The sequence below is a fragment of the Dunckerocampus dactyliophorus genome, chromosome 16, assembly GCF_027744805.1.
Source record: "Dunckerocampus dactyliophorus isolate RoL2022-P2 chromosome 16, RoL_Ddac_1.1, whole genome shotgun sequence".
Classification (NCBI taxonomy): Eukaryota; Metazoa; Chordata; class Actinopteri; order Syngnathiformes; family Syngnathidae; genus Dunckerocampus; species Dunckerocampus dactyliophorus.
Genome location: NC_072834.1, coordinates 12,387,656 through 12,404,901, shown reverse-complemented (window position 1 = coordinate 12,404,901; position 17,246 = coordinate 12,387,656). Strand labels below are relative to the sequence as shown.

Below are 17,246 nucleotides of genomic sequence, written 5' to 3'. Positions count from 1 at the left end.
GTGATGATGACGTTAGCCTGAATTTGGTGCGACACCAGGAAGTGAGGAAGACGAAGGAAGACCGAAACCTGAAAAGGACGACGTTTTTTTATCGACAAATCCCGCTGTATTTGATTGTTTTCGTGGACGTGACCAGCGAAACCACCCAGGGAATGCCCGGCATGGAAAGTATCTTTTAAAAAACGCTCGGACTACCGGAAGGGTTGAAATGTCAACGCGAAGGCTCGGGAACCGAACATAAGATATTTATGGCCGATACTGTAACTGTTGATTCTGTGCTTACAGACCTTGAAACATCGACAATTCTTCATGGTTGAACCGAATTTAATTATACAACCACAGCTACTACGTTTTGATTAGAATACTACACGGCTAAAGGCCTTAAAAAAACCTTTGTTGCTAATGGCTGGTATCCTCAACGACTAGCCACAGTCCAGGGATTACCAATGTGCGGCCCGGGGGCCATTTTGGCGCCGTATTTTAGATTTTACATTGACCCTTGGCATATTGTAAAAATAATTTCATTATTGTTAAATATATCATAATGAGACCATATAAGACCAAGCTTAGATGTGAATGTTTTGTTCAGATAGCTTAGCTTGTTGAATTATTTATGATTTTTCATGTAGTTTAGTTTGAATGGTTCCAAAACTTCCATTTCCAGTAGGGTGTGCTGTGTCTGTGATGTCAGGACTTCACAATGTTTGCATTGTTTAGTTGGGAGCTCTGAGTCACACTTGGCTTACATACTCAGAATTTATTCAAGATTAGCAGATGTTATTATATGTATTTGCTTTAACGGCACTTCCCAGAGCATCTTTTCAATCTCAAGTTTGCTGCCAAAGAACTTCAAAGAAACTCCAAGAAATGCGACAAAGATGAGAAAGCAGAGAAGGCAAAAGTCAAGAAAGTACGTCGCCCAGCCTGTCAGTGACTGGTCGTCTACAGACAACTATGTTAAAAACACCCTGTGTGTTTCCACGCATGCCTCTTTAGGCCATCCAGAAGGGCAACATAGATGTGGCGAGGATCCATGCAGAGAATGCCATCAGACAGAAGAACCAGTCAGTGACCTACTTGAGGATGAGTGCTCGAGTGGATGCGGTGGCTGCAAGAGTCCAAACTGCTGTCACAATGAACCAGGTACGTAGTTTGAAAATACTCCCTTATACAGTGGTCAACCAACTAAACTATTTTCCTGTTTGAGTCAGTGGAAATAGAAATAATCTGTTCTAGGCTCAAACTGTCACCATCATAAAGCCTTTACTAACTACAGGCAATGGTCTAATATTCATAACAATTCTACGAGTGTAAAAAGAAGTTAAGCAATTGACGCTTTCCTTGTAAAAAAAGATTGGAGGAGATGTTTTATATACACAGTTAATTGTTGGTTACACTGTGGTAACCATGTGTTACTTCTCAGGTGACAAAATCTATGGCTGGAGTGGTGAAAGGCATGGATGTTACTCTGAAGTCCATGAATCTGGAGAAGGTATACATTTTTTTGTTTTGTTTTTATTATATCCTCTTAAACAGTTGTTCTCAACTGGTTTGGCTGTGTGACCCAATATCACTCCTTAATGATAAGCAGTGATTTAAATTGCGAAAAAAAATTTTTTTTTAACTCAAAATAGCTTGAAAAGACACTTCAGTTTGAATTTGAGATTTGTATTTGAGTACAAAATAACACAGTGTACCATCACCAACGAGCTGGACATTTCAGGAGCAACGTTTTAATCCACAAACTCAAAATGATTTTAACAAAAAGTGTTTACTGTAAAGGTTTTCTGCTGCTAACGTTTGGTCTATAGGTGGTAGCTCAGCAGACAGGTTCTCTTCAAGACTCCCAATGAGTTCCATTTCAAAGCCTTTACGGTACTTTGAAGCACTATTAAACTAAACAAAGAAATACATGTCTCTATGACAACAGAAACGCAAACGAAATGCATTTAAAAAATACGTTGGCACGATGTTAATTTACATTATGAATCCCATGTATGCGCTAGCAATTAGCAGTGGCGATTTCGAACACCTCCAATTTTGACAATTTAACAACTAACATGGATGTCCCACTTAAGCCGTTGACACTTACAGGCAAACACTTTGTAAGGCTCAACGAGACAGGAATGACAGTCAACATCTTAATGACAGTAGACTACGAACAAACGTTGCTGGTCTTCTTCTGTGACAGCAGATTTGAAATGGGGCTAAATATCCTCCTATTAATCCCAGTTTTTAAATTAATCATTAATCACCATTTGCAACTATGTCAGAAATATGCCCATTTTATTAACAGAAAGATAAATGTCATGGCATGATTATTGTATATATATTTTTATGTACAAACTGAAAATTGAATTGAAGTGTGTCTGAAAATGTATGAATTGTGTTAGGAACAATGAAGAGTTGCGTTCAAAGACACCACATGCTTTAATTGAATTCACATTTTGAGTATTTTCTGGGATTTCCCAGCATACGTAAATGCAGCAAATTATACTTCTGCAGTAAGAGTTACGAAATGAGTGATAAGAATAGGGCTGCAGCTATCCGATATTTTAGTAATCGAGTATTCTACAGAAACATTTCCTGAGTAATCTGAAAAAACATATTTTTCCTTGGTTAAAGTGCAATTCCAAATACGCAAGAGAAAATAAAACATTTCACTAAATAATGAATGACCAATTGGTTTAATTTTTTTAGATAGTCAACCGTTTTATTTCTTAAATTCACATTCACACATATGCACAGGAACAACCTGTATTTTCTTGGGTCTGATGGACTACATAATGGTGCTTTTGTAGATGAATTAGGGCTGGGCGATATGGACCAAAACTCATATCTCGATATATTTAGGTTGAATATGGATATACGATATATATCCCGATATTTTGTAAGCAAAGTGAGTTTAGTATTTTTTTGTAGTATTTTTTTTAGGTAAACATTTTTAAAAGACATAAGCATGTCCTTATTTTGTGCCATGAACACCAACTGCACCAGGCTTAGCAACTGTCTGTCAGTCTTCCTTGTACATTTGTGGTAGAGCTTGTCATGCAACAGGGACCATATCTTAGCAATGTGATAGGACTAGGGTTGTCCGATAATATCGGCCACCGATAATTATTAATTATTAATTAATTAACCTTGTCTCGGATCTTCCGCTCCATTCGGGAGGAGACGATGCAACATATAAGATGTGCTGTTGTAGTATGTAAGTGCCGCTAAAGTATACACGTCATGGTGTTCAACTTGCCACATTTTCTGTCTGTTTTTCACATTTTGTTTGCCGACAAAATTGCAACTTCATTGTTTTCCATTGTTCCTTTTGTTGCCTGGTCGCATTCTCTCGCTTCTTCTCGTCGTCTGCGTGGGTGACGTAAGCGCGTGGGTGACATAAGCGATTCCTCGAGGCAGAAGAAAATCCTTGATTATTTTTTTGTAATCAAGGTACTCTAATTATTTGAGGAATCGTGGCACCCCTAAATAAGAATATCCACTTACTGTTTTTGTCTTTCTGCTTATTTAGACCACACGCAACACACATAATAAAGATGCTGTGATGATCGGAGTACCTGTGAATGTATCTTGCGGTCGGGTAGTGAGAACGAAATAGAAAGGTGTTGGCGAGTTGGAGTTACATACACCATCCATCCATCTTCTATGCCGCTTCTCCTCATCAGGGTCGCGGGGGTTTGCTGGAGCCTATCCCAGCTGACTTCGGGCGACAGGCGGGTTACACCCTGGAGTGGTTGCCAGCCAATCGCAGGGCACATATAGACAAACAACCATTCACACTCACATTCAAACCTATGGACAATTTAGAGTTGCCAATTACCGGTAACCTAACATGCATGTTTTTGGAATGTGGGAGGAAACCGGCGTACCCAGAGAAAATCCACGCACGCACAGGTAGGGAGTTACATACACTCCTGATCAAAATGTTAAGACCAGTTTAAACATTGCAAGAATTTCCATTTTTGCAGTGTTGGATCTTAAAGAAGTGTGAAGTAGAGCTTCAAAATGCAAAAAGAAGAAATGGGAGGGAAATCAATGCGCTGAGGAAGGACATTCCTGTAATGCTTAAAATGGCCAAAATACTGTAAATATTAGATGTCATCATGAAAGTACCTGTTACTACATGGTCACAGCATGTATATAAAACCTTGTTGGAGGTTTTTGGAGGTGTTTTAATTGTGGTCTTTGTAGGCGGCATAGGTGGATCCCATTATGTGCAGTAATTAACAGTCTCTTTTTATCAGTTTTAACATCTTCAAAACGCACAAAAAAGAGAGACAGAGGTGTTCATGTCTCACATAAGGATTGTGGATGATGGGCAAAATTAAAAAAAAAAAATTGTAGTTTTCCTTTAAAGTGAAATAGGCTGTTCATCAGCTGATCAAAAGTTTGAGACCACAGCCTTTAAAAGACAAAATCTTGGAAAACTTATTCACACTGTCATGATCTCTTAATGACAAAGGCAAAAAAGCATTCTCGGTTTGAATGTGTGCCGCCGGGTTGATAGACTGTTACCTGCAGGAACAGGAATAGATGTGTATGTATTACGTACCTCTGAAAGGACCACGGTCTTCTCTTTAAGCCGTAAAATTTGGAGGTCTTGCACACTTGTCTTGGTACGGTCCAGCTCCTTTCTCTTTTGTGCGGTCCATGTATTTTGTTACGTCGTGTATCTCAAACACTGTTGCTCTAAAAAGATTTTGTCTTCGTTGCGTCATCCAAGATGACAGCTTAAACAAAAAGGACGGTATTTTGGACGCTAAACAAGCGGACAAATGCAAGCCAAGGCAAAATTTTAGAAAGAATGCTGGATGTTAACCTGAAAACTTGGTAACCGGGACGAACGTTAACCGAGGTACCACTTTAATTTGGTTACTCAGCTGTACTAAACCTTTCTTTTTCAGATTTCAGCTCTCATGGACAAGTTTGAGCACCAGTTTGAGACACTGGATGTCCAGACAGCCCAGATGGAAGACACAATGAGCAGCTCGACAACGCTGACCACTCCACAAGTAAAGATCAAACTTTTCCTTTGGTTTAAGAGACAAACGCACTCACTGTGTGTCTAACGTGTGTTTCAGAACCAAGTGGAGTCGTTGCTGCATGAGTTGGCCGATGAAGCAGGGTAACGCACTTTGCGAGATAGTCACACACACACACAAATGACGTCATCAGTTTAAGGTGCTGTCATTGACTTTGATGCACTTTTGTTAAGGTTGGACTTGAACATGGAGCTCCCTCAGGGACAGACTGGATCAGTGGGTACCAGCGTGGCCTCAGCAGAACAGGTAAAGCTACAACAGTATCTTTGAATTTGCAAGAAAGGGAAGAAAAGACCACCAAAGGCAATGTGTCATTAATGCGAAGGGGTGCTAGGGACACTGTTGAAAGGGAAAAATATAACGGTGTATATCTCTGGGAAAAAGCTGTCATACGAAAAAACATAACGTCATCAAGAGTAAAAAGAGTAAAGTCGTCAATTATAAATTTACAAGAATAAAGTCTCAGCATTATGAGCATAATAATACTTGCGTTAAGATGAACACTGTTGAGTATATAATTTTCACAAACAATTACTTACATTATTAAAGTTACAACCTGTTATTCTCATAATACTGTACTGACCCAAATATAAGAAAAAGTATGACATTGACAAGTCGTCTTATATTCTGGGTCTAGAGATTTAAACATGCAAACATACAGTTGGAGTCAAACCACTTCTCCACAAGTGAGTCAGAGCTTTTCTTCCTGTCAGTCTTACACACCAATAACCTTGAGAGACGCAGCCGCGACACACAGAGCCTCAGAAAGGTTGTTCGCAAGTTAGCAAACATCAGAGAAGGAGATATGATGCTAGCTTTAAGATAATGGTGATTCATGAAGTGAAGTCATCAAACAACTGTTAGCAGCTAAGATATGATATCCTATTTTATTTTGATGTTTTTTTATTTTGATGAAAAATAGTTTTTCCACAAACGGGTCTTGAAAAAGAGGTTTTGCCTTATAGTCACATGTGGAATAATAGGGTTTTACCTTTTTTTTTTCTTTGAACCAAGGTGTCTTTATTCTTGTAACTGATCTATTTTTTCTCAATATGAGTGTTTTTTTAATTATTCTGTGTCTCTAATATTCCTTTGTCCAAATCTCTGTTAGTGAAATGGTGCATCTGTCAAATATACACCCGTAGTAGATATTTTCTACAAAAGAATGTGTTCTCACATTCCCTCCACCAATGACCGCCTTTGCTTATTCTTCTCTAAAGGATGAACTGTCTCAAAGGTTGGCCAAACTCAGAGATCAAATGTAAAGGACGAGTGGAGTGGAACGACACCGTACTACACAGCCCGGACATGCTCACACACCACAAAAATGATTACTTCCACAAAATATCCTTTCTCTTCTTTACAACTGATGATGAGAATCTATTGGATTATTGGTAAAGCTCTCTGCTGATAATGGCTCTTAATGGTTTTGTATTTATAACAAAAATGTGTAAAATGTTCATATGTGATATTACTATAAAACACATACACTGAGCAACTTGCATACATTTAAAATAGTGTGGTATTTAATACCATATCTATAGGCCATTGCCTTATAACTGGTGAAGAAGCTTTGGTGTGGGAAGGTATTTTCTTATTCATATTGTACGTTTATCATTGCAGAAAACCTTTTCTTCCTATATTGGTGTGTACGTTGAAGACCCTATCCCTTACTGGTGAATAGACCTCATGTGTTGATACGTTGTATTTACTAATCATTTGGAAAGGGGTTACACTTTGAAGATTGCACACAATAAAGTTTTATAATACTTGTATGCCTTCTTTTTCCAATAAATTTTCAACCTATGAATATCTTACTTTTGTAGTGAATTGGCAATTGTTGGAAAACTATATGTATTGACTGATTGCAGGTTGTAGGCCACACAGTCGGTAGATCGGGAAGACGTGTGTTCCAATCTACGCTTGGGCATTTCTGTGTAGAGTTTGCATGTTCTCCCTGTGCGTACATGGGTTTTCTCCCACACTCCAAAAACAAATAACCCTATCATAACCGGAATATTAGCAATAACTCGGCTGCGCACGGCCATGAAAACACCAATAACCCTTCTGAAAAAACGGAATATTACCCCAGGGTTACTCCTTTTCTAACCTGAAAATCGGGTCATGTAAACGCCTATCGGGATATCCCTACCAAAAGGAACATTTGTGTTCTGTGCATGTTTTATTCGAAAGGAATCTTGTGTCTTTGGCAGGAACTACCTGTAAACATGACACCCAAAGCCCCACCCTTTTGGAGCGACGGGGAAACAAACCACCTCATTAGTTTGGTGAAAGACAGGGACATGTCTTTTATTGACGGTAGAAAGTACCAAAATCAGAAGGTGAGCAAGCAGTTACGCCAAGCAGGGTTTGTACGAATGAATCTTCAAAAGTGTCCGCGGGCACTGGGGATATAGCATGCATGGCACAGCCGCGTTTACGCGAAGCAAGGTTTGTACGAATGCATCTTAAAAAGTGTCCGGTGGGGCTCTGGGGATATGGATGGCACAGCCGCGGCTCCATTTCCTATTTCTTCACGTTCTCGCGTTCCATTAATCAAGGAAGCGACACATTATAGTGTCAAGTATTGGTGGTGGGTCAGTACCAGCACCAAAACGCAAACAAAGGCGTGCATTATACGCCGTGCCTGTGGTGTTTTTGGATACAGATAGAAGCGGAAATGACGCACATCGCGTTATGACGTTTACCGTGCGTGGAAACATTGTCCGTGCGTTTTTTGTTTTTTTCAAGTCACGCATGTAAACGGGTTATTACGAATGTTTAAAAAAAACAGACTATTGACCTTAACCCGAATATTGACTGCATGTAAACGTTGTCAATGATTGTCTATATGTTCTCTGCGATTGGCTGATGACCTGTCCAGGGTGTACCCGCCTCTCACGAAGTCAGCTGGGACAATGAGGATAAGCGGTATAGAAAATGGATTGGATGAATTCATAGCATACTTGGCAGGTATGGGGCATTTTTTAATGCCAAAAATAAATATAACAACAATAAAACTAGATTAATAATGCATGAATGTATTACATGTTAACAATTATCAGTTAATATTGTACCCAGGCTCTTACCCTCATGAGGGCAAACAGTACAAGAAATTAAATGGATTATTCCATCAGTTTATTAAATGACCCAATGATTATTTAACAAAACAACAACTCAGTTTTACACACTGTATACTCTCTCGCTCTCTCTCGCTCTATATATATTTTTATATATGTTTTTTTCAAATCCCATATTATTGGAGTACACAACAATATGGTTATAAAAAAATAATTACTGTACATAATAAAGACGTTTTATGCCTAGTTTTCAAAATGAAATGTAAAAATCAGGCAGCTTTCAAACTGTCGTTCAAAATCTTCAATATTAACACACAGAAGCAAGTACAACTATAATATAACGATTTTTTAAAACACAAAAATAAAATATTAAAAATTTTTGCCAACCGGAAATGACAACCCAGCCTCTTAGTCGCGTGTGTGTTACCTTTCCGACAGAACTGAAGTTCTTCACGTCATGTGACTGTGGCGTAAACAGGAAGCAGCTGATCTTTACTCTGCCTGATCCCATCAAGTAATGTACACAACTGGTTTCTTTAACCTGAACAACCTCATGTTTAGGATTGATTAAATACACGTAACCTTTCTGTACAGGTCGGGTAAGTAAGGTACGCCATTTCTAGTTTAATTTAGTTGAGCTAGCGTCTGAGCGTGGCAAAGCTGCCTGACATAAATTTGTAGCGTTTGTCTTGCTAGCTAATTTAGCATTAGCTTCCATGTTGTTACTGGGCAGAGATTGGCTTTAGATAAAAGTTAGTTCACAGTTTTTAAGATATAATTCAATCTAAATACATAGCCTTCTGTTGCTGTTACAGTTTATAGTTATATGGTAGGTTGTTTTTAGCTTCTGTGTGATGTGGTACGGGAAGTGAAAAGTAAAACACCCAAGTGAAAATATTTGTGCCTCAGCTGAGGGCGAGAGGAAGGGGAGAGCAGCTGCAGGACTCACCCAGAAGTCATCTGATCTGCTGCTCACAGGAAGATTCCATCGTGTCTGCTCAAGGGGATGTCCAGCTCAGCTATGAAGAAAAAGGTCAGCTGCTCGGTGACACCATTTGAGTTTTGATTGACACTGTTGGTAAGGGGGCGGCTGTTCTTCTAACACCAGGATTATTATTGTGGTAGTAGTTTACAAGTGTGTACAACTTCACTGCATGCATCCTACTGTGAAATAACCAAATGGTGGACAAATTACGTTTAATTAGTTATAGTTCATTGATACTTTGTTACCAAAAAATAATTGAAATAGTTACGGAATCACTCCCTCATAAATCCAGTTAGTTACCAGGAAAAGTAATTATGGCATTACTTTTTTTGAAAATTTCTTCAAATATGTCAAAGAATACAGATTTAGCTTTGTAGTGCAGATGAGAGATGTTTCATAAGGCTGAGGGCTGAGTTCATGACTTGCAATATTCTATATATTATATCCCAGTGGAGGTCGGGTGCAGGGGCTTCGTTGGCAGGTCATCGATCCAGCTTCTCCGCGCTCTAGGAACAATAGGAGTAAAACTACAGCGAGCAACCATGGAGCTAGCAGAAGAGGCAGAAAAAGCAAGCTACTGGTTGTGGTTAAGGAGGAAAGATAGTAGATGGGGTCAGACACCCCAATAGGGTCAGATGCAGGGAGTGGTAGGGAGACGTCCCAAGATGCCACTTGCCACCCCACCTGGAGATATACTGGCTAGGGGGCGAAACATCAGTGAAAGGTGGCACCAGCTGACGACCCTGGATCTGACCCAAAGTGCACTGGAGGAGATGCCACAGGCAAAATGTCCAGCAGGAAATACCATCTCAACCTGTATATACTACTTCTACCAAAACACAAGGGGGCAGTGCTTTCTTGAGTGTGAGCAACAGCAACTTTTGTTGACGAGCTAGTTTCTTGTGTAGTAGTAGTGAACAATGGCGACGGAACCAACGTCCAAATCATTGCTATTGCTGTGCCAATTAGGACATTAGGAGAGACAGCTAGCCCGGATATCCGAAGAATGTGAAAATATTCTGTCTGACTTATTTTTCAGTAGATTTTGTAAATGTAATACCAGTGTGTGAGTCTTTCCTTCTTATAACTGAAGATTAACGAACACATAAGGGGAGGTAGATACTGTATGTGCCCTGCCATTGGCTGATGATCAGTCCAGGGTGTACCCCGTGTGTCGCCCAAAGTCATCTGGGATAGGCTCCAGCATGCCCCCGCGACCCTAATGAGGAGAAGTGGTATAGAAAATGGATGGATGGAAAATTGGCTTAATTAATTTTCTAAAGTGGTCCTTTTGACCTTTATTGGGTTGCGGAGAATTTCATCTCCAACACCTTATAAATATTGAATGTTTTTCAACATTATTAGAGCCCTCTAGACATGAAATACTGTAACACCCCTATAGCCATGTTTACATTCATGTTACCATATTGTAGATGTACTTGGAGATAATACGCCATTTAAGACATAAATAAAACTTGTGTGTGTCTCACTAAATGTGTTCCGAGTGGAGGACAGGAAGTGATGTCAGGGGTTATTATTATTGTACCTGTATGAGATCATTTAAACCCGCAATAAAAGCCTGTTATTCTGGCGAGCAAGTCTAGTGCTTGTCTCACCAAACAATTACTGACACTTCGTGACCAGTGTAGAATCCTACATCCCCAATTTGAATGGTCTTCTTAAGCCATTAAGAAGACCATTATCTGTGTTTTAGTTCATTTAGCCATTTTTATGCTTGAAAATGCTTAATTTAGGCAAAAATACATACAATTTGCCTAAATATGCATTTTTAAAAACTAATAATAGGGCGTATTCAACCACAAAACAGCATGATTTATTAATTCATATTTTTGAAAAACCGTGATAGAGTGTTTCCTGTTTAAAATATTTAAACAGGAAGTAGAATGTAGATGTGGCGCAGTACGACTGTATAGATTTGTTGTCCACTGAAAGTGAGTCAACGCATTGCCATCATGGTCTAAATAGTGAGTAGCAAGAGAATTGTGTCAGTCATTCCAGTGATCTGTCATATTTGTGTTTTCAGGTGTTACTGATGGGAAAAAGTGGGTCTGGCAAGACCAGTATGAGGTCAATCATCTTTGCCAATTACATAGCTCGAGACACACGGCGTCTTGGAGCTACAAGTAAGAACCTCAAAGAGTGATAGAACTTACTTCCTGTTATGCTCGTTGTTTCTTTAATCTCGTTTTGGAATAACGTGTCATTCTTTTGTGAAATATAGTTGATGTGGAACACTCCCACGTGCGGTTTCTTGGCAATCTGGTTCTAAACCTCTGGGACTGTGGAGGGTAGGGTCAAATTTAAAGTTGCCAGCTTCTGATTGATTGGGTTATAAAACAACAAAAACATTGCTTACATCCTCCACCAGACAGGACACTTTCATGGAGAACTACTTCACCAGCCAGAGGGACAACATCTTCAGGAACGTGGAGGTGCTTATTTATGTATTTGATGTGGAGAGCCGCGAGCTGGAGAAAGATATGCATTACTACCAGTCGTGTCTGGAGGCCATCCTGCAGAACTCCCCCGACGCTAAAGTCTTTTGTCTCGTGCACAAAATGGATTTGGTGCAGGAGGACCAGAGAGACCTGGTAAGATGATGGATAATGATTTGTGAGATATGCAGAAGCATTGGTAGGTTTTAGTCGTGTCTGTAGCTTTAATTCTAATGAGCTGTCAACACCTGTCTCTGACAGAGTGTGTGGCTTTCTCCATTTTTGACACATACACTGTAACTCTCTGTCCAATGTAATAGATGCCAAATATCACATACAACAACGCTCAGGAGGACACAAACGTTAGCAATGTTTGCATAGTTATGTGAGCTAAATTGCTACACTCACATTTTATATCATGCTAGGTTAGCCTATTCGTGGAAGACCAACAAAATTATCTAAGTTATAGCTTCAGCGTCTGTAGATGACTGGTTATTATTTTGAGATGTGTAGCAAAGCGTTTTTTTTGTTTTTGTTGTTGTTGTTGTTGTTGTTTTCCCTGTCCTGTCCAGCCTTTAAGGCAGATAGAATTGTAGACGGTTTTATTTTTGGAATCGCCAAAAATAAAACCGTCCTTCATAAACTGGTGGGCGTACACACAGGGTCATGTCCATGAGGGAGGTTTTTCATTTATGATGTCAGTTATTCTGAGAGTTACGACTTATAATTATAAGTTATTAAGACTTGTTACAAGGAAGTTATTTGCATCCAGATTTAATCCATATTATGCATTTTCTTATTTAATGAAAAAACATTTTAAAAAAAACAAACAAAAATTCTATAGATCAGGGGTGTCCAAAGTGCGGCCTGAGGGCCATTTGTGGCCCTTGGCCGTTTTTATTGTGCCAGGTTCTAAAAATGTAATATAACAAGAACAAGCAGCAGTAATTTTACAAGAATAAAGTCAAAATATTAAAAGAAAAAAGTTGTAATCCAACTTGAAAAAACCTAGAAAAATGTTATGAGAATAACATAATATGATGAGGAAAAATAACATCATTTTAATAGCATGAAGTTGAAATATTAAAGAAACATTTTTTTCTTTACAATATTAAGTGAAAAAGTATAAAAAAAAAAGAAAACAAGGGAAAAATGGCAATTTTATTAGAATAAACTCATAACATTATGAGGAAAAATGTCATTTTAGTAGCATAGAGTTGAAATATTAAAGGGCACCTATTATGCTTTTCCTCTTTGCTGACGTACAAATGTCGTCACAATGTTGTACTCTCGTGTTAATGAGGTTTGCGCATGTGGAAGCAAGACCTGAAAGCAGTTTTGAACGGCTCTGCACGCTGTGTTTTACAGAATTTTTTCTAACACAGAGTGCCGTTGACATCAGTGCAACCTGAACTTCCTTAAATGGGCATGCACTGTAGGCCTGCCCTCTCCCTGCTCTGCTTCGCTCTGCTCTGTTTACCGTGTTAGCACGTATGACTCTCAGGAAATGCTTGTTCGGGTGTGCCTAAAGAGGCAAGCATCAGGCAGAAGTGGTTGGAGTTGCTGATTTTCGGCCAGAAAGAAAAGAAATTTGCTCATTTGTAAACGGCATTTCACACGGGACTGTTTTGTGAACATGGGCCAATACGAAGCTGGGTTACCCGCCAAACTGTTGCTGAAGTGTGACGCCTTTCCAACGTCATTTGGTCGTGTTGAAGAGTCAGGAGAGCAAGCTATAAGTAAAAATTTATCAGTGTCCTAACTGTTTATTTTGTGTAAGTAATCGGACGAAAGGGGTTCGGCAGCTGTCTGAAAGTCCTCGGGAGCGCTTGGGAGTGTGACCAATCACAGCGGAATGGGCTCGGCGGGAGGCGTACCTGGAGGAGGGCCGGGGTTGGAGTAAATTACACAGATGGTTTGGTCGGGAGGCAGGAAACACCGCAGGAAGATTTGCTGAGTCTGGAAGATCTAGAAAGCTTTCTGTGCGGGTCATCATGTGTAGCTGCTCTATAGGAGTCCAGAACTCAATACAAAGGCCGAAAAATTTGCATAATTGGTCCCCTTTAAAGAGAACATTTTATTTTTTTTAAGTTATAATGTTATGAAAAACATGCAGAACAAAATACAGTCGCATTTTTGGAAAATTAGGTTGTGGAAAATGTTATGATATGGGAATAAAGTTCAGATATGAGAAGAAAATTTACAAAGATTTTTTTAGAAGAAAGAAATATTTGGAAAATGTAAAAAAAAAAAACAACAGCAAAAATGGGAAAAGAGCAGAGCAAAGTTCGTACTCATTCTACGATTTTTCACCTATATCACAAAGCTGAGATGCAGTTTTTCTGTGGCCCTTGGATCCTTTCATTTTTGAGTATGTGGCTCTTGATGAAAAAAGTTTGGACACTCCTGCTATACAACATATTCAGACTCACTAAATCACAATTTTTAAATTTGTGTTTAATCATCGTGAAACTCTTCTATTGATCTTTTGTTGTCGTTGTTGTGTTTTGATGCTTTCTAGTGTCATCATCATCATGTACTGAATGTGTTTGTTCTAATTTTGAGTAACACCAAAAATATGTGTGGTCTTGATAGATTTTCAAGGAGCGTGAGGAAGATTTAAAGAGACTCTCCCGACCTTTGGCTTGCACATGTTTCAGGACGTCTATCTGGGACGAAACCTTGTACAAGGTTGGCATTTTCCACTGGTTCCACATGTATTTGTTGGATATTAATCCGAACAGGCGCTTAGAAATGTTGTTAAATCTTCATTTTCACAGGCCTGGTCCAGCATAGTGTACCAGCTTATCCCAAACGTCCAGCAACTGGAGACAAACCTGACAAATTTTGCACAGATTATCGAGGCAGATGAAGTCCTTCTCTTTGAGAGAGCCACGTTCCTGGTAGGTTTGTAACCCAAAAAAGGGTCTGTGCACAACATGTGACTCCATATAAAAATGTATCACCTCTACTGCCTTTGCTGGCGTGTTTTAAATGACAGGTAATCTCCCACTACCAGTGCAAAGAGCAGCGAGATGCTCACCGCTTTGAGAAGATCAGTAACATTATCAAACAGTTCAAACTCAGTTGTAGGTAAGTCCATGGAGCAAAAGCATCAAACTTACTCTTTAGAATGACAGTGTTCCCTCACTCTATCGCGGTTCACCTTTCACGGATTTGCTGTTTAGTGGATTTTTTTAGTGCTTCTTTTTTTTTATTACAGCGTTATTAAGAAGAATTGCATTGTGGGAAGTTGAGTGTCTATCTCTTCCCTCTCTCGTCTGTCTGCAACGCCCATTGTTTTCTGCGTCCTCATTGGCTGTAGACCATTGTCAATCAATCTTCTTCGTGCCATCCTGCCATGTCTCCTGTGTCATTGCTAGCTTGCTCTTGGGTTCGTGTGCAGCAACATGTTTTAACAAGGATACAAAAAGGCTTACAGTACAGCGGCACGGCGCCAGGACGAAAAGGCACGATCACAGGAGTGAAATATGCACGAGTGACTTAATAATGTCTCGTGTTGATCAAGTAAGGTTGATCATTAAAATGCAAACAAAGGTTTGAACTTTTTTCGCGGATTTCACTTATTGCGGGCTATTTTGGGAAGCTATTCCCCGCGATCAACGAGGGAATACTGTAATGGACAAATAACACAAGGTGAAATGTTATGTTATGTTGTGATTAGGGATGTCTGATTATAACGGCAGACTGACAACATAAAAATGAGGTATCGGTTCAGGTCGATCGTTTCTTCTACCGATAATTATATCGGCGTGCGAGTGATGACAGCCTGCTCCACACAGCAAAAAGTTTGCTATCTCAGTAAGTTCACTGCCTGGAATTATTACCAAGCTTTGCATAAATATGAATAAACATACAATTGGCAATAACTTTAAATTAGGAGTGCAACGATTCCTCTAATAATTAGAGGACCACGAGTACCTCTCAGGCCAGTCAACAAAAGGAATGATGGAAAACAAAGAATGAAGCTGCAATTTTGTCACCAAACAAAATGTAAAAAACACACAGAAAATGTGGCAAGTTGAACACCGTGACGTGTATCTGTTGTAACGCGCCACTTACATACCACAACAGCACATCTTCTATGCTGCATCATCTCCTCCCGAATTCAGCATAAGATCCGAGACAAAGTTAAATTAATTAATTAGCGCAAAATCAGTGAGGTTAATGCACCTTACTAACATAACATAACATTAGCCGTGTGGAGGGCTAGCTTTCTCAAGGCCATGTTCACACTGCAGGTCAATTTTGATTTTTTTTGCTCATAGGTGACCTATATCTGTTTTTTTCATGTCAGTGTGAACAGCGCAATTTCGATTTTTTAATATGCGACTCAGCCCTCATTCATAGGTGGATATAAATCGGATATGTATGTGATGCTGCTGCAGTATGAATGTCATCAAAAGGCATGTATTGCCGTGCTTTATGTGCTTAAAAAATAAGCTACATATGTATCTGTATGTAAAATTGTTTTCAAGTTTAAAAAAACAACACATTTTTAAGGTGGTTTTGTAGTGGCGCACTTCCATAATCAATTACATGTAGCGGAAACCCTGATATGGCACTTTTTCTATAACTTGTATATTGCAGTATTTGTCTTATTTTGCACAAACAGTGTTTATTTGTGAAATGCATCCAGTGGCATCACGGTAAAAGGAGCATAATGTGTTGGTTCATTACACGACATTAGTTTGACGTAAGAGCTTCAGTATCGGTTGATATCAGTATCGGTAATGAAATGCCGGACTTTTGACTGCTTGCTGTGTGCTTGCATTGTGCTTAAGTGAGGCAGTTACCCAGAAGATCCAGCAGGTGAAGCTGCAGTGAAAAAAGCTTTCTCTGTGTGTCACTGTGCACCCACTTTGTAATACTGCCACCCACGGGATAGGAGTAGAGAAGTATTTCCCAGCATGTTATGGTTTTACACTCACCAGTCATCCAAACTGGATTGTTCAGCCTCGGTGGAGGTATGTGCATTGTCGTTACAAGTCATGTGTCTGTATTTCAGTAAACTGGCAGCCTCTTTCCAGAGCATGGAAGTGAGGAATTCCAACTTTGCGGCCTTCATTGATGTCTTCACCTCCAACACATATGTCATGGTCATCATGTCAGACCCGTCTATTCGTAAGTAGTGACTGACTCGTGTCTCACGAGAGACTCAAGTGAATACTTCTTACGCCTTCACTTTGTTTTTTTTAACAGCATCTGCAGCCACCCTCATCAATATCCGTAATGCTAGGAAACACTTTGAGAAGTTGGAGCGGGTGGACGGACCTAAACACAGCCTACACATGCGTATGCGCTAGCCTGCGTGGTTTGTCCGTAGTGGATCCTCTCAGCCAATCACAGGTCGTCACCTTCAATCACACTTACTATGAGGAAAAAAAAACAACCCAATTTTTTGGTCTAATTTCTTAAGTGGTATTAAGTGCAGTGATGCTTTTTTTTGTCCAGTGTCTCCTCCCGTGATCTATTAAAGATTGAAACGTGTTTACTTTGAAGGGGGAAGGGGATATCATGTACCTCGCTGTTGTATACAAGGACCCCAATGATCGGGGGATGTCTTTTTCTGCATGAAATGTAACAGCAATGTAAAGCGTGCTGTTCTTTGAAAATACAAGCAATATAGTTTTATTCAGAAATACATCGC

The 17,246-nt window shown here is 39.5% G+C and overlaps 2 protein-coding genes across 2 annotated transcripts; both read left to right on the top strand.

The window, feature by feature from the left end:
- On the top strand, window positions 1-6,826 carry chmp1b (charged multivesicular body protein 1B). The gene is made up of 8 exons (XM_054754687.1): window positions 1-168; window positions 813-910; window positions 997-1,143; window positions 1,424-1,492; window positions 4,917-5,024; window positions 5,094-5,137; window positions 5,228-5,300; window positions 6,275-6,826. The coding sequence occupies exons 1-8, from the start codon at window positions 153-155 to the stop codon at window positions 6,317-6,319; spliced, it is 600 nt and encodes a 199-aa protein (XP_054610662.1). The 5' UTR covers window positions 1-152; the 3' UTR covers window positions 6,320-6,826.
- A 1,754-nt stretch (window positions 6,827-8,580) lies between these two features.
- On the top strand, window positions 8,581-17,242 carry rraga (Ras-related GTP binding A). The gene is made up of 10 exons (XM_054754686.1): window positions 8,581-8,742; window positions 9,044-9,167; window positions 11,164-11,263; window positions 11,362-11,428; window positions 11,509-11,731; window positions 14,171-14,266; window positions 14,356-14,478; window positions 14,577-14,668; window positions 16,605-16,720; window positions 16,799-17,242. Exons 2-10 carry the CDS (start codon window positions 9,141-9,143, stop codon window positions 16,900-16,902), a joined length of 948 nt encoding a protein of 315 aa, XP_054610661.1. The 5' UTR covers window positions 8,581-8,742; window positions 9,044-9,140; the 3' UTR covers window positions 16,903-17,242.
- Window positions 17,243-17,246: the final 4 nt, after the last annotated feature.

Bases quoted from the DNA above. Each gene is read 5' to 3' on its own strand.
- rraga (XM_054754686.1), top strand. From the start codon at position 9,141: ATGTCCAGCTCAGCTATGAAGAAAAAG. The intron at 14,479-14,576 runs GTAGGTTTGTAA...TTTAAATGACAG, and splicing joins TTGAGAGAGCCACGTTCCTG to GTAATCTCCCACTACCAGTG. The intron at 14,669-16,604 runs GTAAGTCCATGG...TCTGTATTTCAG, and splicing joins CAGTTCAAACTCAGTTGTAG to TAAACTGGCAGCCTCTTTCC.
- chmp1b (XM_054754687.1), top strand. The intron at 911-996 runs GTACGTCGCCCA...ATGCCTCTTTAG, and splicing joins AGAAGGCAAAAGTCAAGAAA to GCCATCCAGAAGGGCAACAT. The intron at 5,301-6,274 runs GTAAAGCTACAA...TCTTCTCTAAAG, and splicing joins GCGTGGCCTCAGCAGAACAG to GATGAACTGTCTCAAAGGTT.